The 22,009-nt window shown below is 49.6% G+C and overlaps 8 protein-coding genes across 8 annotated transcripts; 4 read left to right on the forward strand and 4 right to left on the reverse strand.

Moving 5' to 3' along the window:
* Positions 1 to 267: 267 nt before the first annotated feature.
* LTR84_010218 (uncharacterized protein) lies at positions 268 to 2,153 on the forward strand (the record flags this gene model as incomplete). The annotated part of the gene is made up of 2 exons (XM_064853755.1): positions 268 to 496; positions 586 to 2,153. The coding sequence occupies 2 exons, from the start codon at positions 268 to 270 to the stop codon at positions 2,151 to 2,153; spliced, it is 1,797 nt and encodes a 598-aa protein (XP_064700709.1).
* A 228-nt stretch (positions 2,154 to 2,381) lies between these two features.
* On the reverse strand, positions 2,382 to 4,109 carry LTR84_010219 (uncharacterized protein; the record flags this gene model as incomplete). Its single annotated transcript, XM_064853756.1, has 1 exon — positions 2,382 to 4,109. The coding sequence occupies one exon, from the start codon at positions 4,107 to 4,109 to the stop codon at positions 2,382 to 2,384; it is 1,728 nt and encodes a 575-aa protein (XP_064700710.1).
* Positions 4,110 to 4,489: 380 nt separating this feature from the next.
* LTR84_010220 (uncharacterized protein) lies at positions 4,490 to 5,526 on the forward strand (the record flags this gene model as incomplete). Its single annotated transcript, XM_064853757.1, has 2 exons — positions 4,490 to 4,753; positions 4,834 to 5,526. 2 exons carry the CDS (start codon positions 4,490 to 4,492, stop codon positions 5,524 to 5,526), a joined length of 957 nt encoding a protein of 318 aa, XP_064700711.1.
* Positions 5,527 to 7,189: 1,663 nt separating this feature from the next.
* On the reverse strand, positions 7,190 to 8,800 carry LTR84_010221 (uncharacterized protein; the record flags this gene model as incomplete). Its single annotated transcript, XM_064853758.1, has 1 exon — positions 7,190 to 8,800. One exon carries the CDS (start codon positions 8,798 to 8,800, stop codon positions 7,190 to 7,192), a length of 1,611 nt encoding a protein of 536 aa, XP_064700712.1.
* Positions 8,801 to 9,266: 466 nt separating this feature from the next.
* On the reverse strand, positions 9,267 to 11,105 carry LTR84_010222 (uncharacterized protein; the record flags this gene model as incomplete). The annotated part of the gene is made up of 6 exons (XM_064853759.1): positions 9,267 to 9,800; positions 9,847 to 10,206; positions 10,265 to 10,459; positions 10,508 to 10,780; positions 10,835 to 10,856; positions 10,909 to 11,105. 6 exons carry the CDS (start codon positions 11,103 to 11,105, stop codon positions 9,267 to 9,269), a joined length of 1,581 nt encoding a protein of 526 aa, XP_064700713.1.
* A 907-nt stretch (positions 11,106 to 12,012) lies between these two features.
* Positions 12,013 to 13,368, forward strand: LTR84_010223 (uncharacterized protein; the record flags this gene model as incomplete). The annotated part of the gene is made up of 1 exon (XM_064853760.1): positions 12,013 to 13,368. One exon carries the CDS (start codon positions 12,013 to 12,015, stop codon positions 13,366 to 13,368), a length of 1,356 nt encoding a protein of 451 aa, XP_064700714.1.
* Positions 13,369 to 14,277: 909 nt separating this feature from the next.
* Positions 14,278 to 19,130, reverse strand: LTR84_010224 (uncharacterized protein; the record flags this gene model as incomplete). Its single annotated transcript, XM_064853761.1, has 5 exons — positions 14,278 to 15,608; positions 16,491 to 17,010; positions 17,064 to 18,327; positions 18,380 to 18,986; positions 19,037 to 19,130. The coding sequence occupies 5 exons, from the start codon at positions 19,128 to 19,130 to the stop codon at positions 14,278 to 14,280; spliced, it is 3,816 nt and encodes a 1,271-aa protein (XP_064700715.1).
* A 532-nt stretch (positions 19,131 to 19,662) lies between these two features.
* LTR84_010225 (uncharacterized protein) lies at positions 19,663 to 20,961 on the forward strand (the record flags this gene model as incomplete). Its single annotated transcript, XM_064853762.1, has 1 exon — positions 19,663 to 20,961. One exon carries the CDS (start codon positions 19,663 to 19,665, stop codon positions 20,959 to 20,961), a length of 1,299 nt encoding a protein of 432 aa, XP_064700716.1.
* Between the last annotated feature and the right edge of the window lie 1,048 nt (positions 20,962 to 22,009).

Consider the following 22,009-nt stretch of genomic DNA (forward strand, 5'->3'; position numbering starts at 1 on the left):
ACCATGAGAATTAATGGCCGATAACTGTTTGTCCCTACATAGCTATGTATGTAGTGCTCGGGTTTCTTCCCCGAGGTCAGATACATTCCGCTAATGCAATTGGGTAGTACAACGTTATCTGCCAAGTTTTCTCCTTTGCTCTGCTTACCCGGTCAGGCGTACTAGCAAATACTAATAAGTATTATCATTCAATAGATCGCCCTTACACCACCCCGGAAGAGCCCATCCCCACTCAGATTGCAGGAGTGATCCAGCCAGTTCCAAGCAATGGCAATCGGTCTTCAGCGCTCTGCCCTTTTTGAGGCCCTCGGAACACACGCTCCCCTTTCTACCGCAATCGTCCATCATGGTTCCGATGTAACATATTCATACGGTTCACTGCTGCGTGATGTTGCGTGCACTAAAGAACAGCTAGAACAAGTCACCGGGAGAAATGAAAGCACCATTGCTGGCGAACGAATTGCTTTCCTCGTGGAAAATGGATATGACTATGTTGGTAAGGATCATGCCCCTTCCTCCGTCCTCAGGTTCGAGCCTTGTTTCGATATCTGGCTGTAGAGACACTGCGTTGATATCCATCTGCAGTTACCCTACTCGCGGTGTTGGCTTCGAATGCTATCGCTTTGCCATTGGCGCCATCATTTCCAGCCTCTGAGATAAGGCATATCATTAATGACAGTGGGGCTTTTCTCTTATTGAGTTCGGCCAAGTACGCACAACAAGCAAACGCAGTTTTACAAGATGGGCTAGAGGCTACCCCTTTATTTCATCATTTGGATGACCTGAAGCAATTTGCAGTCGAGGACCAGGAGGTCAATTTGATTGGCACCACCGCCACTAATAATGGGGGTATCATGCTGTACACATCGGGTACCACAGGGAGACCAAAGGGTGTTTTACTATCTACCAATACCTTGGCCGCTCAAGCACAGAGCTTGTTGACTGCTTGGGAATATACACCGGAAGACCACCTTTTGCACGTCTTACCCCTTCACCATATTCATGGCATTGTGAATGCAATCTTGACGCCATTGCTCGCTGGGAGCAGCATAGAATTCTTGTATCCCTTCGATGCTCACGCGGTCTGGGAACGTTTGGCATTGCCTTTCCAGACTACACAAGAAATTATCCCCGGCAACTCTGGACCCGTTCCTCATAATGAGAGAACACCTATATCCATTCTGACAGCTGTGCCTACGGTCTGGGCGCGCTTGCTACAGACCCATTCAACGCTGGAGCCCGAGACCCTGGCTGCAGCAAAACAGTCAATATCTCGGAAGCACTTGCGATTGAATATCTCCGGATCTGCTGCTTTGCCCAAGCCAACACTCGATGGCTGGACCGAGCTTTCTGGAGGCAACATCCTCCTGGAACGTTATGGTATGACTGAAGTTGGAATGGCGCTTTCTTGCGGTCTGGATGACTCGGATCGCGTGCCCGGATCTGTCGGATGGCCCCTTCCGTTGGTGGAGGTGCGGCTTTGGGAGGTCAACGTTGACACGGGTGTCGGCTCGGTCATTTCGTTGGGTGAGGAGATTGACTCTGGTTCAGGAAAAGAGCGCCACGGCGAGATTCAATTGCGTGGTCCTACCATCTTCCGGGAGTATTGGCGCAATCCCGCAGCGACGAAGAAAGAATTTACAGAAGATGGATGGTTTAGAACGGGAGACATTGCCGTAAGACGAACGGTGCCTGGATGCGGAGCGGGAAAGTCAGGTACATGGGCGTCTGGCGCTGCTTATTTTGTCCAAGGTCGCCAAAGTGCAGATATCATCAAAACTGGCGGGGAGAAGGTCTCTGCTCTGGAGATCGAACGCGAACTACTCAGTCTTCCACAAGTTAACGAATGTGCAGTCGTTGGTCTGCCATCAGAGAGCTGGGGGCAAAAGGTTGCAGCCGTTGTTCTCCTTTCGGACGACTGGAGGAAAACTGAGAAGCCATGGGGCTTGGCCGATATGAGACGCGCTTTGAAGGAACAGTTGGTACCATACAAGATCCCACAGGACCTGGAGATCGTTCCAAGCATCAAACGCAATGCTATGGGCAAGGTAAACAAAAAAGAGCTGGTGACTGCGGTATTTGGGGATGTGGAGAGAATTAGACGGAGGAGTGTACATATCCGGGAAGAGCGGGATCGGTTGAAAAGATCATGAAAATAGCCCATGGTGCCGGCCGAGATTGCTATATCTCTGGAAATTGTATCGAATTCATGCCCGAGTCGGTAAAGACTTGACATATATTTATAAGAGCCGCTCGTGGTGAAGTAGGCTTAGATGCTAGGTAGCACAAGGAGAGGGCTCGGAAGAATGCAAGTAGCTTATCGAGACTTTCTGGATTGGGCGATTCTTGCAAAGGATATCAAATCTTCACATTGTATAACTCTATGTAGATGTAGATAGAAAAGATCTAAATTTGTGGTGGCAGAAGGGAACTGGGGGACTGGTCCATCTTGGACTGCATTCTTCATCTGTATAGCGAACTATGGGTGCCAGAACTCGGAGTTGGGAACCAAAGACCGAATCAGAGAAAGTGACGAAGAAGTCTTCATTCTTCATCACGCTTTCAGCGCGTTCCCAAGCCTTCAAGATCGAGTAGTAAAGAGGAGCGACATGTTCATCACTCGACCATGGAGTAAATTGGTATTTGTCTTGAATACTCTGGACAACATCGCGAGAGTATAGCCCAACATCCGGATCCAGGGTCGCCATGTCATATGCAGTAAGTGCACAGTGGCCGTGATACGATCCCCCTTTGACATAGCGATCACGAACTGCACACATGATGGTAAGAGCCGTCAATGCACCAGTGGACATGTCGGAAATGGGGAGACTTGGAAGCACGCCCTGGCCGGGTGGGAGCCTAAAGTACTGCCCCATGACGTATGAGGAGCCTGCAGCGGCGTCGGCAACTTGTTGCCAGCCTGGGCGTTCGGCGTAGCAACCATCGGGGCCATAGCAGTTCTCATCGACATAGATGATGCCCTTCCCGCGTTTGTTGGCGAGTTCCAAAGCCGCGTGGAGCCCAAATCCACGCCTCTCGAGAGAGTGAAGGCGATAACCTTGCAAGATGACATCGGCTTCCTCGAATAGCTGCATCAGTCTGGAGTGATCAGTGGGGTCGTTCAGATCTAGATCTATGGTCGTCTTTCCGGCCATTAAAGACGAAGGCTGAGCTGGAGTATAGTCTTTGAGCTTGGATGAGTTGACTCGAATGACCTCGGCACCCATGGACGCAAGAAGAGCGCCAGCCGCAGTACCAGCTATGATACGGGCAAGCTCGACCACTTTGATTCCCGCAAGCGGTCTCTTATCTTCCAACCTGGGTAGTGGGGCAGGTGGAAGAACAGGACAGTATTTCTGTTGGGCGTAGTTGACAAGTGGATGCCGAGCGAGGCGTTGGCCCATCTCCGTGTCGCGCCAGCCCTTTGGGGAATAAACAATTGAGCCTGAGAACCCCCCCTCGACCATAAGCTGTTCGATCTCACGTGCACGATATGTACGTACGCGTTCCCCGATGAGAGCATATGCTGCATCGTTTGTCCGCACCTCGACGTCCTTGTCCTTGTTGATGCCAATAACTTTCAAAAGCTTCCAAGGATCAAGGGAACCGTGTAGCTGGAACCAAGTTCCTCTATCTGCCGTTTCATAGATGGCCGTGGCGCGATAGACAAGAGGTGAGTTTGATTGCCGGTCTTTGTCCCACTGAGGTACCGTAGGTAGATTCAAGATACCGGGACCCGTAATACCATCGACGGTCACGAGTCCTGGTGTCGCAGGATACAGGCCTGCATGGTCTGTATTAATATAGGTCGTCGTGCTTGTCTTAATACCACGAAGCTGCAGGATCTCAATACCGACAATACCAATCATAGCATGAAGAACAGCCGTAACGGCTTGTGACTTGATGGGTCCCGGAATGATTGGTAAATCAGCGCCTTCGAAGTGGACGCCGGTGATCAGAGCTTCATTTTTGGTGAATCCAGGTGCCTTTTTTGCAAGGACTCGCAAAATACGGCTGCATTCCTCAGGGACTGGAGTGAAGCTTGTGTCGACGAAAGTACCTGGACCATAGTCGGCTTCCGACCCATTGGATAGTGCCGTGAGCGTCATTCTAAGAGGTCAAGAAGTCTGCCAGTGCAAGGCTTGGTTCCGAATGCTGTTTGCGTGATCTCTTGCTCAACGAGGGCGATGCGCGTCTGATATGATGCCATCTTTCTGGGCAGTGCTGGTCACATTCTGGGGTTAGCGTTACGTGAGTGAATGTCAAAGGGACTAGCTGTAGGAGGAGAAGGGGAGTAGGGGGGATATACCCCCGAATTTTCCCCGACCAATAAGGGGCTCACTTTCACACGGCACTTTGCCTGAGTACTGTTCTGGGCATAGAGAATGAAGCCACGCCTCGTTTTGTATATGGGATGGACAAATGTACATGACCTGTTCGATCTTCCAGAAACTTGGACCTCTATAATTTATCACCACTTCGGCTCAGGATGTCGCAAAAGATCCATACTGTGGCCATCATCGGCTGTGGTGTAATTGGAATGAGCTGGGCGTGTCTTTTTCTTGCCAAAGGGCTAAAAGTTATCATCACAGATCCAGTAGAAGGCACTGAACAAAGATTTAAAGAATATCTAGACGACGCATGGCCCACTCTCGAGCTACAACTTGGTTCCATTGACCAGCAGCAAGCCAAGAACTATGAATTTGTGGACGACATTGCTCCAAGACTAGGCAGCGTTGACTTTATACAGGAGGTAATACCCCATTCCAGCTGGTGTACTCTAGTGTACTTCTAAAGCCTGGCACCGGTACTTACTAAACCGAATCTCTTTAGAACGGACCCGAGAACGTGGAATTCAAGCAAAACCTTTTCAAAATACTTGACCAACATGCTAGGTCGGATATCGTGATCGCCTCTTCATCCTCGGGCCTCCCGTCATCCGTTTTTATTGGAAAATGCGAACATCAACCTGACCGGATCCTGATCGGGCACCCTTTTAATCCACCACATTTGATTCCTTTAGTCGAAGTCGTACCCCATGTAGGCACGAGCTCTGTGGCTGTGTCGACGGCGCTGGCATTCTATCGGTCTCTTGGCAAAATTCCAGTTCTGGTTCGCAAGGAAGTTCCTGGTTTCGTCGCGAACCGTCTCCAGGCTGCTATAAATGCAGAAGCTTACAGTCTGATCAGCCGCGGTGTCATCTCAGCCGAAGACCTGGATAAAGCCGTGACATCAGGTCCGGGCCTGAGATGGGCAGTTACTGGACCGATAGTCACGAATGCACTTGGAGGCGGAGGAGGGGCTGATGGCTTTTCCACAAGACTTGAACGTCTAGGTCCCGCGATCCGCGGGTGGGAAGACGATATGCACAAGCATCGCTTTGACTGGAGCGAGGAAATGTTGTCGGTGCTGAAGGCCGATGTCGCGGAGTACCTAGCAACAGTCGAGTGGACGCAATTAACAAGACAACGAGATTCTGTCCTGTTGCAAGTATTACGGTCAAAGTCTCAAACTCGAGAAGATTAAATAGAGATGGTGGCTCGGGATTCTGTGGATGCCTTCGTTTGCTTACGAATGCACTAAGTTACCTATCATTATTTTGATGCAATCTTTATGCGTAGGTTACCAGTGATGATCATGGAGGGCTTGTTGCCCCTGCCGCTGATTCCCAATGCCCTGCAAAGGTGGTCTATGACGTTCCGTGAAGTACATCACACTCAACTACCTAGCACTTTCACTTCTTCGAAAGCCAAAAGTCGAACCAGTCTACGAAGCTTGTGAAACTCTGCTCCTTTGCCCACCGTTCGTACGGATCCTCCAGAAATCCTCTGACCTAAAAATATTTTAGCATCGTGATTGTATAACTCAATAATCTCTTGGCGGAGAACTTACTGCAAAGCCATGGGTAACCTTAGGGAATATTTGCATGTTGAAATCCTTATTTTCTTCCGTCAGGATCTCAACCGTTCTGCTGCGTGACTCGGGTGAAAAAAGCGTGTCAGTGTTGGGAACTGAGAAAAAGATTGGCGCTGTTTTCCATTTGGTTAGGTTAGTTAAGAGAGAATCATTCAACAATGCTGTGTGATAACTGACCTTCGATCCCGTGAACGTGACTCTCCATCATGAAGGAGGGATGAGCGACAGCGCCGGCCTTGCATATACCAGCCTTGGACAGCTGTGTGCAGACAGATTGCGCTCCCCAGCTGTCGACAATTGATAGTTAGCACTCTCCAGCGTCGTTTGTTAGCTTATTTGGAGGACAGATGGGAGCATTACCAATAGCCCACACAGGCAAATTTCGTTTCCGGGTCTTTGCCATATATCGACTGCACATCTTTGACCCATCGTTGACCAATCTCGTGTGAAGATTCGAGGTGCCTCGCCTTCCAAGCCTGGAAGTCGAAGTTTGGATCGTTTAGGGGAGTCTTTGAATACTTCAATATCCCGTCCTAAGTAAGGATGAGTAAACATGATCTTTGTACTATGTCCTCGGGTTCATACCCCGAGGAAGTAGTCAACTCCCAATACTAAATAGCCGCAAGCCGCAAGCGAGTCCATGACCAGGAAGCTATTGATATAAAGAGCAAAGGCGTCTGGGAAATATAGGATAACATTTCCGTTTGCGTTTTCAGGGCTGGGTTTTGACATATATGTGTCAACTCCATTGATGCTTTCGATGACACCTTTTTGCTCGCCAGAATGAATGGATCCTTTGATGCAACAAAGCTCTGCTGGTTTCGCAAGCACTCGATCCTCGGTGGTAGCCATGTTTTCAGATTTTGATTCACGATCTTGAAGCGGACGTCTCTGACATGTAAACTTGCGTCAAGATTTTAACCAAGACTCCCCACAGAGTGATCGCCAAGGAGTTCTATTTTCCATCCGAAACTTCGGCATGCTCACGGCACAGCTCGGCTGACTCCGGATTTAGACCGATTGAGTCTTCCACATGCCGAATTGTTAGCTAATCCACGTACGTCTGAGTTGTGTCTCTGTAATGCTAAGTCATCAGGGCAAGATCGAAAGATTTGTGCTTAGCAGCCAATACGAGAAGATCTGCAAGATTCCACAAGAAATCCCCATCTGAAGCGGTTTCTTAATGAATATAGATATGCAGGGTTTAAAGGACAAATAGGCTCAGATCCTAGTTGTATCTCAGCTACAAAGATGCCGACCAGTATTTTGGGTTTCAGTATCCGCCGTTCAATGTCTCCCACACCTCCAGACCTCTTTCCCACCTGTCATCTACCCATACATCTGTCTCACCATCGCTCCTCCATCTTCTCATCTCTTTGGGCGTGCTTGGTCCCCAGCTCACCGGCTTCCCTTCCACGTAAGCAGCAAACCCTTTGTTCCAGTCGTGCAACCAGATCTTTTCCTGTTCTGTTAGACCTTTGGACAAGGCCATACCCCAGAACCAAATCGGCACATCGGTTGCATGTGTGACACCCCACTCAACAGGCATGATCTCATCAACGCAATCTAGTCGACGATCGAAGCGATATCGGAGTACATCTTTGCCTGGTTCCATCCCGCCTCTGAAGAGCGCACCCAAAAACCCTCTTTGGAGATGGTGAACTTGGATATCAGCATATATGTAGCCGAAAAGGTCTTGCCAGTCTTTGTAACCAGCTGGTAGAGACTGTGTAGGGCCGCAGTACTGCTCCATGATCTTCTGAGCCACTATCTCGGAATATTCCCCACTAAGCCGGGTATATAGGCCTGAGTACGTGTTCTGGGGCGTGCGCCAACCCCGATACGAAGCGTGCTCTTCTATACACTCGCCCATCAGCAGAGTAATGTTCCGACTTTTCATCCTCCTTGCAAAGTCCCCGTTGTAAATATTGCGCCCAAGGTCGGCCGGATAGAACTGGCCATCGGCCAACGCTCGAAATTCAGATACTTTCATTTCTCTCTGAACCTCTATCAACTTCTGGTAGGGCAGAGCTCGAAGGTTTTCCAGTTTACCGCTAGCATCAAGGTCGAGGGGAATGCCGAGTCGTGAGATATATTCGTCAAATTGCTTTTGGTGTTCCGGCAGAGACTTCGGTTCGACGCCAGGGCTATTTGATAGCATAAAGACCCTTCTGATAAGGGCCTCTGCATTAGATTTGAAGTAGAGTTCGTGAGCCAGCTGCTGAAACGCCGAGAATCCTCCTGCTGAATACCCACCCACTGTGATATTGTGCGGGTCTCCACCAAAATCGGAGATGTTCTGAGCCACCCATTCCAAAGCCATCCGTTGATCCCAAAAGCCCATATTTCCCACTGGACCTCCATCGCCATTCTGGCTCTCTTCGGCAAACTCTTTCCCAGTGAGAAAACCAAGCGCATTCAGTCTATATGCCGGCATAACGACAATGCCCTTGAAGGCAGACTCGTTCATCAAGCGTACTAAAGCTTCAGGTCCCCAGTTAGGACTTCCCCACTGTAAGAAGCCACCATGCAGATAGAACAATACGGGCCACGAGCTTTCTTTCGGGTCATCAACTGGCATCCAGATATTCACCTGCAGACAATCCTCGTCAAAGAGGGCTGGATCAGGCGGTACCCGACTAGGGGGTTGCGGACATATCGCTGCACTACCTGTGAAGCGCCCTGGGTTTGCCTTGGTGCCGTACCTGTAGAGCGGTGGAAGCTTGCGAGGAGCTCGAAACCTATATCGACCAATCGGTGCTAAGGCGTAAGGTATGCCGCCAAAGTAGCGAAGAACTGGTGTGTTATCCGAGAGTATGGTCAATCCCTCAATGCACCCCAGCTGGCTGGTATTGAAGACATAACTTTCCCGCTGATAGCCCATACCGAAGAAGAGAATACGAAAATGCACCTAGCAGAAAGGGAAACTCTGATATCAAGACCTGTAAAGGGCGATTACAGATGACAACTTACTCCGTAGTGCGAGCACGCGGACCCCGTGCTTTAAACGGAGGATTTCGGTCCGTTTAGCCAGCAATCCCGACATCCGGAAAAGCTGCACTAGTCAGCCCACAGTCGGACCTTTGGTCGTTTAGACTCGTGTCTGTCAACTTTTGCAGACTCTCATCCATGCAGAAAATGCAAAACATCACAGGGGAACAGCATCTGATCAGGCATTAACGCGCACATGTCATCTAGGCATTCGACTGCCCAACCTTTAACGCAACGACCAAAAGGGAAATTTCCACTGGGTACTCGGCCTAGGTAGAGGAGAAGAGACGGCGCTATTGCTGATTTACACGTTTGATCTACACAACTTATCCGTGCACGAAGAAAATACGTTTCTGCTTTTATAGATTCTCAATAAGCCGGTGAACCTGCAACGCTGCTCCCAGGACTTTTTCTTCCTCCAAGCGTCGGCCTATGATCTGTAAACCTATATCATGGCCATCCATCAACTCAAGATCGTACAATTGCCAATTCCAGGCATCCATGGGGTTGCGTGGCTCATACTCTGGCAACACAGCTGGATCTAGGCCTCTCGTGACTTTCCCTGCGGGAAACGACAACGCAGAGTAGTCCAGGAGGTTGAAGAGCTTTGTGTACCCAGCCCAACGAATAGATCGATGTGGCACCGCCGTGTGAGGAAAAGTAGGCGCGAGTAGTATATCTATAGGGCGTCCTGATGGGGTCTGGATACTACTCCAGAGTTTGAGGTAAGCTTGCTGAGCAGCCACCTTCTTCTTGTTCAGTTGCCAGTACTCGTAGACAGAGAGCGCCGGTGTGCGATTGACCAAAGCTTCCACATGAGGAATGAATGGCTCCCCACCTTCAGTGACGGCTCTTCGGATATCTTCGCCTCCATCCGCAGTATAATATCGATCCTGCTGCTGTCAGAGATCTTGTGAACGCGTCAAGTGAGCCACTTACCTGGATAGCAATGTATTCAGCATTCAATGACGTATCCCAATCGACGATTTCATGGCCTGCTTTCCTGAGTCTTGAAACCAGCTCCTCGAAAACTCGGGCGATGGGAGGATGTACCCTCACAATGCCGTCATCTAACATCACGCCAATTACAAGTGGTTTCTGCGAAAAGTCCTCCAGAACGTCTTGTGCCCATGGAATCGGGGGAAGTTGCGCATCCATGTTCCAGAGGTTTCTACTGATAACTGCCCTTGTGGTGACGATGATGGATTCTAGGGATCTTGCCATTGGACCCACAGCTGAAGGCACATGTTGCTGGCCATCTGTGGAGACTTCAACGCCTTGGTATGACAATCTGCCACTCTTTTGGACAATGATTAGAATAGAAAATACAGTGGGAAGGGCGCTGGGCTATACTTACACTAGGTTTCAACCCCCAAAGGCCGTTCATGTGACTAGGGATACGAATGGATCCTCCTATATCAGTACCCCAGCCTACCAGCGAACCTTGCAGAGAGAGTAACGCTGCCTCACCACCAGAAGAGCCACCTGGTGTTAATTTGGAGTTCTTAGGGTGAGTTGTCAAACCCCAAATAGGGTTTTCTGTCTCGGCCCACTGCTAATGTCAAAAATCTTCCAGTCGGAGAGATCTTGTTATCCTCACCATAATACTCTGCGGCAGGTTTGTCTTCGCGATGATGATCGCGCCTAGTTCCTTGAGCACATCGACGAGAAGTGCATCAGAGGCTGCCGGCTTAAAAGCTCTGCCGATATAGCCCATCGTCGAATCGTAGCCCTTAACGTTGAATTGATCCTTCAATGACATCGGGACTCCATGGAGTGGGCCCTTGAGACAGCCTTCTCTTTTCCAAAACGCGTCCAGCTCTCTGGCTTGCTCGATAGCATCGTCGAAGCAAATCTCTGTGAGACAATTCGTCTAGATTATGTCCGTCAAATGATGTTTGAGCGCAAAAGAATTGCGACGGCGTACCTCTGCTTGTGCCTTAGAGGCTCTAAACTACGGTTAGGTGTACTTTCAATAAACTCGGGACCCGCCGAACGTACTTATCGATGTAAGCTACGACAACATCTTCTGCTGAGATCTGTCCCTTCTCCAACAATTCTATCAGGGCTCCCACCTTGTCTATATGGGTGATCTGGGACTGGATATTGGACCCAGTTAGACTCTTGGAATGATTGTCAATGCGTGCCTGTCGTTCAGCACGCTTGGCCTGGGCGATTTCTGTCCAGGGCCTTCGCATGATTTACAAGAGTGTTCTGTGGAAGCCCAGGATAATTGCGGGAAGCTTGAAGGGGGTACCTGTGAATTGTCAAACACTCAGCGTGTCTCGTGTTGGAGGGGTAAATACAATAGTGGTCAAGATAGCTTGCTCAACCAACGAGATATTATGGAGCTGGCAGATTCGCCCTGTCATTCGTTATCGCACGTTCACTAAGTCGAGTATCTCATGGTGTGGTAGGTGAATGAGCGTAAGTACGCACGATTACGGCTAAGGAGCCGGCCGCCAGGGAAACACATTGAGTGGTGTTGTGCGTTGATGGGTGCGGTGATTGTAAAATGGCCGGCGCGAGATATGGTGGCATGCAGCCGTGGAATCACTCCACACGTCTCCCCAGGCTTTGTTAGGGCGAGGTCAATCAAGGAGACACGCATAAGCTGCCTTCGATGGGACCACGCTCCTGTGGATCATTCGTAAGGTTTTGCCAGTTTGAGTCATGCTTGGGACATACAAGGCAATCCTGCTTGTAATCGATTTGCCACACCCTTCAGACAAATCATGATAACGTTTCGATAGATTGCTTCACTTGGCCTGCGGGGATGTCGGGGCAAGCCCGGCTGTCCCTTATCGGCCCTCGAAGCGGTCAACAGATAAGCTTCCGGGCTCCGGTTGGTAAGGCGCTGTCGGATGATGGACCCCGCGATATGCGAAACCTTGGCCAGAGTCGCCCGAAACAGCTTCGTATAATCATCAACACTGCTGAGTATCACGTTCTCTATGGTCGGTTCATTACCAAAAGCTGTGGGGACCACTTTGGTCTCGTTTGATTTCGAATCCTACTATACAAACCAACAAATTTGTAGGCGAGTTTCGAGGAAGTCATCAAATTGTCTCGATTTCTTTTCCTGTGTTTCTCAAACCCCAAGCAATGGCCTCAAGGTTGCGACAGCCGGGCATTTTTGGTCAACTATGCTGGGACACCTATACCTTGATCCTTCTCGGGTTTCCAGAGCGCCCAGGGTCCAGTCGTGATCAGGTTCTGGCCACGCTTGATACAGCTGCACTACGTGTACTTTCAGCGTACCCCTCTCTTGCTGGTCAAGTGGTCAATCGAGGCCGGACGTCCACCAGCTCCGGCAAGTATGAGATTGTGCCGTACCCACCTCATGAGAACAAGTCTCCTGTGCGACGGAAGGACTGCACTGAGGTTTGCCCTTCTTACGGAGAAATCGTCAAGACTGATGCTCCTTTCTTCATGCTGGATGGCGACGTCCTATGCCCTATGAAGGGTATGGGATACGCGTATGGTCCAGAAACCGAGTTTCCAGTCTTCATCGTCCAGGCGAATTTTGTCAAGGGTGGACTGCTGCTCTGCTTTGCCTGCATGCATAACGCTCTGGACATGAACGGACAAGGCACCGTCTTGAAGACGTTTGCTGCTGCTGGCCGTGGAGACGAACTCGATCCTACCTTACTAGCCGTCGAAAACCTCGATGCAGATAGCATTGTACCACTTCTTAAGCCTGGAGAACCCTCTGCGTCTCACGATGTTATGCGCCGACCATCGATGCTCACAACCTCCCAAATTCCTGGTGGCCCACCCAGGACGTTACCATGGAATTACTGGCGATTTACGAGCGACAGTTTAGTCCGGCTCAAACAGACGGCATCTTCTGGAAGTGACTGGGTCTCGACCAATGATGCCTTAACAGCATTTCTGATTCAACGCCTCACAGCAGTGCGTGTTGCAGCTGGAAGAGTTGCGGTAGACGAGGAAGTTCACCTACAGCGCGCAGTGGACTCGCGATCCGTCTTGAACCCCCGTGTACCTGATGGCTATCTAGGCCACCTTGTCTCCCTTGCCGACACGAAATGGTCAACAGCTCAGCAGATCTGCGACTCATCTTTAGCCGATCTAGCGTTCAAGGTTAGAATGTCGTTGCGTGAAGTGGATGATCACTTCGTGCGCAGCTTAGCCACGATGATCAAGAACACCGAGGACAAAACGACCATTTTCTATGGTGCGCAGGCCAAGCCAGGTCGGGATTTTATATGTTCTTCGTGGGCCCAGCTGCACTGGTTGTCAAAATGCGATTTCGGCCCAGGATTAGGGACGGTTGATTTCGTAAGGCGGGCTCGTCTGCCTGGTGTGCCTGACCTCACATACATCATGCCCAAAAACAACAAGGGAGATATGCATGTAGCAGCCTGCATGTTTGCCGAAGATTTCGTTGATCTGGTAAACGATAAGCAGTGGAAGGAATTCGCGGAGCTAGTTGGGTAGCCCAACTTTGTCTTAGAGGTTCTACCAGCGATAACTCGGTTTAGGAATGGCAGGATCGAAATGATAACCGCGAAGTGATTAAGATTTTCTCTCTTCAGACTGTATGTGACAATTCCCCAAGCGGGCTCTGGACAGATCTTGCTATGGCCTGTACCTGTTAGCATCTGACTACTCGTGTCACACATCGTAACAGTCTATACTACCACTTGACGTTCTCGCGGCTCTCACACTCGACGACAGATGACAGATTGAATGCTGTGTGCTGATAGAAGGTACAGTTGCCTCGCAAGACTTTTCGTGTACCTATATACTATATGGGTGGAAAGACCGGTTTCACCTCATGGGATACTTGCACATATGATGTGACATGTCCATGAAGGTCTCGTGGATCTCCTTCTTGCCGGGAGAATGGATGAGGCTCTGGGAGGAGCTTCGAATCCGCGGTCAAATTGAAAAGATCCAATCAACCATTCGCATTACACTATCAGAATAGAACACAATGTCCTGTAACGGTCTGGCAGCCTCTCGGCTCGGGTTGCATAATCACTTCAGGCTTGACGGCAAAGTATGCTTCGACAATGACTTGTTCGCTGTGCTAGTATGTTCACAATAGCCTGAATGACAATAAAGATCGCTGCGGCTCTGTTCTGGTTGCATCAAGGGGAGAATAAGGCTGAATTGATTGACGTCAATCTAACTCTGTAAACTCAGCGTATTAACCGTCTCACTGCCGTCTAGAACGGATAGCAGACTGCAGAACTCGCGTAAATACTCCTTTGCTCGTCTTCCGCGTTTCTCACTGGTGTCGTAGGGACAAGACAGAAGCGAAGTAGCAACGTCGCGCGCTTTATATACCTAAGCGTTGAAGGCGGAAGTCAGTACTGTCTAAAGTGAGACTCGGATTCGATGTTAACTGACCACTGAAAGTCCGTTCGACTCCAGTGCCGAACGGCTGAAAGAATGCAAGGCTTGTAGCATTTGTCGACAGATATCTTCCTTCTTATCCCACAATAACGAGTCCACTGAAACTTCCGCAGGTACTGTCAGCACAGGCTCCTGGTTGCAGGGTGATGCCTTTGGCCGACTTAATATGGCTTCAATCTGATCCAGGAGCGCGCTTCGGAGCCATAAGTGTGTGATATGTATGTTGGCACGAATTGCTTCGCGTTGAGTGTTCTCTACGTCGTCATCATCGGCCGCCCTTTTATTCCAAAGACTGTAAGGTGGTTCCACAGTGTCGAGCATATAAGTGAGGTGATGTAACCGATCTTTGAGAGACGCCAGACGCAGCGTGGGATCTTTGAAGTCTGTGCAGCCAGGGCAGTCTGAATCCTGGCGTTCGAGTGCGGCGCGGAAGACGCGCAAATGAGTGTTGAAGCCCGTAGTCAATGATGTGGCTGCCACGGTTTCAGCACAAGGAGATATGCCGTTGGCAGTGATGAACTCATCATCGACAGGAGCGGGTATGAGATCTTCGAGACTAGTTCTACGTAGGATCGAGTGGTCCAGAAAATTCAACCATTCATTGCGTAGATTTTGCATACTATGCACATAGCCGAAGAACATTAGCCAAAAGGCTTTCTTGCGGAGCTGGACTTCGATCGCGTTCAGGCCCACATAGCTTGAGATGTGTTGAACTTCTAAGAATCGCAGTAACTGCATAGCTTCAACGTCCAGGATCCGCCATAGAGTGTTTTTTCCTATCTGGTGGAATGCCAGGCCAAGTGAGAAGTTACTCGCCCATTTTTGGTGGCTGATCGTGTCATAATATCGCGCATCCTTAAAGCTTTGATGGATCTTATAACAATGACCGATCATGTCTGTGCGCGTGAGAAATGCCAAAGGTGGCGTAAAATCAAGGTACGACTGGAATCTGGATTGTAGAAATCCGACCGTGGCAGCGCACAAGGAAACGATCAACATTGCAAACCCTTCATCCTGTTGATCACGGTTATCCTTCAGGTCGTTCTCAAAAGTCGGTCGATGTACCACAGGGAGCAACGGGTAGACGTACTTCAAATAGTCGCTGAGGATGTATAGAATAAGGCTTCGTGGACACAGGACATCGGTTGGATACATGAGACCGCACCACGTAGGAGTGGTTGTCTCAATCACAGGCCCCGCGAGCAGTATGGAGTTCTCACTGGCGTAAGGCGAGAGGCTCAAAATTGAGCGTTGCGAGAACGGGCTTTGACCATTTGGCATATCAACTTCGATTCCCATACCGGCCTCCGACGAACCTGGATGGATCAGGTCAGGTCGGCTGCTCGCCTTCCTTTTCGGGCCACGAGCTTTCATAGGCAGAAGAAAGGTACACGGATAGCCCGACTTCTCGCAATTGTCACAACCCATCGCTGGTCCTGAGGCTGGTGCTGTGTCTTTCCATTCTAAGATTCCGTCCGTCCCGAAACTGCATTTGCGCTTTCTGCGGCGGCAGGCATCGCAGGCTTGCCATGTGGCGGATTTTGTGGTACTTTTGCTAGGCAGCAGCACATTGGACTTGGGACTTAATTCCATTCTAAACGCTCGAGTCCATGGTCGTGGTACTGAGACAAGGGTTTGACAGAAGCAAAGATGGGCGGCACGAAATAATCCTTTTACAAATGTGCTATTTCATTGTTATCAGCCATTCGTACCGAGACAAGAGTGTAGAGTCGTTCAAGATACCCCATCAAATCTTGTTAGACGTTCGGCTCAGCACCGGATATCACGGGGAATTGACCAGATAAACGACAATGTGGATTGCCTGGGTAACGGAGAGACTACCTAGATTTGGGGCTCGTCTTGTCGGGTAGTTCTAGCCGTCCCCGCCTAACAATTGTACCTGAGCATCTGTCTGGGTGCCTAAATACCTTGGCAACCCCGGCATGTCTTCTCCTGCCAAGACCTTCGGAGACATCTCCCTCCCTTGTTAATATGCGGTCTTATACTAGAGCTCAAGGGTTGTGAACAGGCCTTCTTTCCGTCCTAGTATCCGTTGCCAGCAAGATTTCGGAGATCTCTAGTTTTGATTTCGAATAGACCCTGTAAAGCTGTTCTGTGCTAAATACTTCGAATATCGAGTTGCCACGACTGTAGATTGGGATGATACTAGGGCGCAAGGCCTGACCAATACCTCGTACTGACTGTCTTGAACGAGGCTTGTAAGGGAGTCTCTGCGCTGCTGGTGCCTATCAATAGCTCGTATTCTCCAGCCTCACTGCACCATTGGTTATGAGCCTCGTCAAAATAGCTCGTTGAAAGCATCGTGTCCATTTCTAAAATAACTTGCCGAGTCTGCTGAGCCTGGAGGTACACCTTTTTGAATGCTTTTAATTCTTTGATGGGTCTTTCAATCGTGGCTGACCTTGGCGCAATATAAACCTGGACCACTTCGGCTCCGGCGTGAGGGCTTGAGTTCGACACAGATAGCGAGACCAGGATGATATCCCCGACATTAACATGGAGGCTGTGCAGCTTGAAAGTGGAATAAGAAAGACCGTGTCCGAATGGGAAAAGAGGTTTCACGCCGACCTTCTCGTAATATCGGTATCCTACATATATATCTTCGCCGTATAACACACGTCCAGACTCGGAGCGAAAGCTGAGATATGTGGGGTTGTCTTGCAGACGACGTGGTATCGAGAGAGGTAGCTTGCCGCTCTAAACCAATATTAGCTCCGTTCTCTGGGTTTGTGGCCGTAAGGAATTCTTACTGGATTCACGTCACCGAATAGTATATCGGCAATGCCATTCCCGGTCTCATTGCCTCCATACCAAGCATGGAGAATAGCTTTAGCCTCCTCGACCCAGGGCATCCCCACTGTTGTTCCAGACTGAACCACGACCGCGGTATTGGGATTGGCTGACAAGACTTTCGCTACAAGAGCGTTCGTATGAGGAGGTAGATCCAGATTCGTCCGGTCTGCGCCCTCGGTTTCGTACTCTCCGTTCAGGCCAATCACAAGCACAACTTGATCGACCGTCCTGGCCACTTCTGCAGCTTCTTCGATGGCTAGCACAGGATCGATTCGTTTGCATGCACCAAATCTCAAGCCTCCATGCTTACCCCCAACTGGACCAACAGATGGTAGGGAGCTTGTTTTTGCACATCCCCACTCCACGCGGATTCGGTAATCTTGACCAGCTGTCATTTGCTGACTACCAATTTCTTCAATGGTTCCAAAACCGAACATAGCTTCACCTGGCTTCTGATTTTCGACATTGCTGATGAGAAGTACATCGTCGATATACAGTTTTGCGGTGCCTTCGACTCCAAGACCAAAGTCGTAGATCCCACTCTCGTCAGGGGTGAAGATCCCTACCGACTGGGAATACCAAATTGGGGCCAGATTTTCGTGAGCATAATCGAGGAAGAACATGTTTGTATCTGCAAGGATGCGCTCGTCAATAGTTTTCCGGTCGGCCACTGACGCAGGCTCGTTGAAGGCTCTCCAGATGAAGCCTCGATCGCCCTGCACTGTACGCAGAGCATTGCCCATTTGTGGTAGTAGCTTGTGCCCTGTAGCGCCTTGACTATATATTGTGGTTTTACACCGTTTCGAAATGGCTTCGTACGGCGAAATGCTGTAATATGGTAATAAGGCTGCGCTGCCACCTCCACAAAAAGTTGCAATTTTAGCATTGGGGCCAATGATAGCTGTCTTCTTGGAACTTGAAAATGGCAAAACGTGGTCTACGTTCTTCAAGAGCACAATGGATTCTGCCGCTGCTCGTCGGAGAAGCAGCTGGTCCTGCACGCGATTTAGTAATTTCTCAGGGGCATGTTCGGGAACTCCGGAGCCTCTCGAGTAATTGATTAGGTTCAAAACGTTCCGTACGCGGTCATCAAGCTGTGACTCTTTGACCTTCTGTGACCTCACTGCGTGAGATAATGCGGGCCCCCTGAATCGAGTTGGACCAGGCATATCAAGGTCGACACCGGCTACTATCGACTCTGTTGTACTGTAAGTACCAAACCTAACGGCATTAGCGGCGTAATGAGCATCGGCTCCCTAGACACGAAACTTACCAATCACTCATAACTAAACCTTGATACTTCCATTCATCTCGCAGGATCTTCTGTAATAGTGTCGAGTTCTCCGACATATGCGTACCGTTAACTTTATTGTATGCTGTCATGATTGCCTTAGGCTCGCCTATAGATATTGCAAACATAAACGGTAATAGGTATATCTCATAGAGAGCACGTTGAGTGACAAGTACATTGTAGCCTGTTCGTTCATGCTCCATATCGTTGCAGACGAAATGCTTTAGAGTGGCCGCAATGTGCTCTTGTTGTAAACCACGACAGTAGTGTCCAGCCATAATCCCAGAAAGCAGTGGATCTTCTGAGAATGATTCGAAGCCACGACCACCCAGCGGACTTCTCTGTATATTCAGGGTCGGGCCTAGGACAACCACAGCTCCTTTGGCCTTTGCTTCTTGGGCTTGTAAGTGCCCCAGCTCAGCCAAAAGTGCTATATCGAACGTCGCCCCGAGTGCGGTTCCACAGGGTAAGCAGGCTGAGGGGACGCTGTCAAAGATCCGAGTCCCACGTATGCCATTTGGTCCATCAGATAGGCGTATAGAAGGTATACCATGAGACGGAATTGGAGTTGTATGCCAGAAATCTTTTCCTGCTAAAGCATTACGACTAGAAGCAAGCCATTACTGCTGGAATACTCACCTGCAGTCAGTGCTACCTTCTCGTCCAGTGTCAAAATGGAGAGCAATTCGTCGACAGGCATTTCACCGCACATGGCTTCGAGAAAAGGTGACATGAGGATGTTTAGTGGAAATTTCAAGATCCGTAAAAAGAGTGAAGCCGCCTTACTCTGTGCTATCAAGTTTATTGAGAAGGCACCCCAACCTTTTGGGATTCAGAAACGTTTTCTTGGACGCTTTGGATCTTCTGATGATGGCCTTGGCCCAGTCCCAGCGGATAAAAGAGCCTGAGGTCGATAATGCTATTCTCTTCTGGCCATTTCCAAGCTTCCACAGCATCCACTCTGTCAAGCAATTTAAACTTCAATCTGTTATCTATTTCTCCTCTTGTTTCCGCAGTTGCATAATTCTCCGCTACTTCTCCACTCAGTGCGTCCGGTATCCCACGATACGATAAGGACCTACGGTCCGGGGTCCAAAACGGTTCGGGGTACCAATATCTCGTGTGCAACCTCGAGTCGGGCCACAGGCGACCACCTCTATAAAGTCGGAGTCAGTGCACGAGGAAAAGATGACCATCACTTTCATCCTCTTCCATAAGTTCTTGCACAGGATCACTCACGGCACAATATCATAGTTATCGATAACATGGGCGCAAACAGTGTCAGCAAGGTTGCCAAAGCAACAGATACTGTCACTCATCACTTGGCATCAGTACTGCCAGCTGATGGACAGCCGTGGTATAAGAGAGCTCACCTAATAAAGCTCAATTTCATCATCTTGTCTATGATCCTCCTATGTGAGTCCACAGCAAATACGTTCGTGATCGTGGATATACTGACAGATCCAGCGTCGGCCAACGGCTATGATGGTTCATTGATGAACGGTCTTCAAGCACTTCCTAAATGGAACAAATTTATGGATAACCCTACTGGTACTTGGCTTGGATTCATCAATGGAATTTATTGGATCTGCAACGGTATCGCTTTCTTCATTGTCGCTTGGACATGCAACAAATATGGTCGGAAGGCAGGTATCTATGCTGGTTATGTCCTTCTCGTTGTTGGTACGATACTCCAGACTGCATCTCACAATCGCGGGAGCTTCATTGCCGCGCGCGCCATACTTGGTGCTGCCGCGGGATGCTTTGCAAACGGCGCACCACTCATCATCAACGAAATTGCATACCCAACCCATCGAGCGATCGCGGCCTCTTGCTTCCAATGTGGTTTCTATATTGGCAGTCTCATTGCAGCGTGGGTGACGTTTGGAACTCGGAACTATTCCAGCTCCTGGGATTGGAGACTTCCGTCAGTCCTTCAAATCTTGCTTCCTGCTTTGGCCTTCCCTGGTCTGCTCATGGCACCAGAGTCACCCCGGTGGTATGCATCCATGGATCGCATTGATGACGCAAAGGCAGTTCTGGCCAAACATCACGCCGGTGGAGATTTCGACTCACCGCTTGTTAGGTTTGAAACTGAGGAAATAGTCAACACCATCAAAGCCGAACAACAAGCTCACTCGACCACGAGTTACGCGGACTTGCTCAAAACAAAAGGCAACCGATGGCGATTCCTCATATCTGTATCTTTGGGAGTATTATCTCAGTGGTCAGGCAACGGAACCGTCTCATATTATTTGACCCTGGTCCTGAAGACTGTTGGGATCACTAGTGTGACAGACCAGACTCTGATTGCGGCATGCCTACAAATTTGGAACCTACTTTGGGCTGTTGGTGCTGCTTTTTGCGTTGAGAGGATAGGACGTCGCCCACTATTCATCAGCTCTGCGGTGACCATGCTTATCAGCTACATAATCATTACTGGGTTGTCGGGGTCGTTTGCACACACTGGGAATGCTGCTGTGGGTACCACGGTGATCCCATTCCTCTTTGTCTTTTTCGCGGGCTATGATATTGCCCTGTATGTCGTCTTCTCCACCTCTTAGTGTATGCCATCAGCTAACAAGTTACAGAACCCCTCTATTGATCTCATATTGTATTGAAATCTGGCCATATCGACTTCGGAACCGCGGATTTAGCGTGTGCTGGGTTGCAGGTATCCTCGCTGGTATATTTAACATGTTCGTCAACCCAATCGCGTTGGAAAGTATCGGTTGGAAGTACTATTTTGTATTTATCTTCTTCCTAATTGCTTTTGTCCTGTTGGCCATTTTCTGCTACCCTGAGACACGTGGGCGCACTCTGGAACAGATAGTCTTTATATTTGACGGACAGGACGCCGACGTGTTGCCAGCAGAGGAGAAACTTGAGGCTGTGGATGTGAATGTGGAGCTGAAAGGGGAAAAGGTCTGAGTTTGGACATACTGGATCCGGTGGTCATCAGACAACGGCAGGGTCGAGCTGCACAGCCAGATGGAGTTCTGGACATCATTTTGCAGACGTTGCTCTGCCACGGGTTTCAGCAGCAAAGTACATGCTGATCCAGGTATGGCAAGAATAAGACCTTTTACCAGCGGGCTATCTTGCTCGATAGCAAAGTTCAGACTTCAGATAGCTGGAGTGGATACATAATCAAACGTGGCTTACAGTTGAACGTCTCATTCAACATTCGGCAGGCACACTGGTGGACGTAAGCACACCCCGTTCGTTGGGATCAACATCTAGCTGGTGTTCTCTGGATGCGATGGAGAGTACAAATTGGCCCCCAGCTCTCCTGGTGATGATCTCCCCCAGCGTAGATAGCGTTGAGCCGAGAACGTCGTAATCTACAAGCGTCTCAGTGAATCATCATCTTTGTCTGAAATAGTCCGGGGAAATCCAGGTGGGCTTGGATTCAATCAACCTTCTTCGCTACCTAGTTCATGCGCACAGTGCCTTGCTCCATTAGATGAACCAATGAAAGCGCCATCCTGACAAGTACTCAGTATTTACAGCCCTGAACCCGGCGGCTGGGCCATCTTTGTTCGAACGCCGGGCTGGCGGACTTTTAGGCGGCAATTTACCCCCTGCGGCACAGTGGATTGCGAACCCCGA

The sequence above is a fragment of the Exophiala bonariae genome (genome assembly GCF_035927105.1).
Source record: "Exophiala bonariae strain CCFEE 5792 chromosome Unknown scaffold_40, whole genome shotgun sequence".
NCBI classification, from domain to species: domain Eukaryota; kingdom Fungi; phylum Ascomycota; class Eurotiomycetes; order Chaetothyriales; family Herpotrichiellaceae; genus Exophiala; species Exophiala bonariae.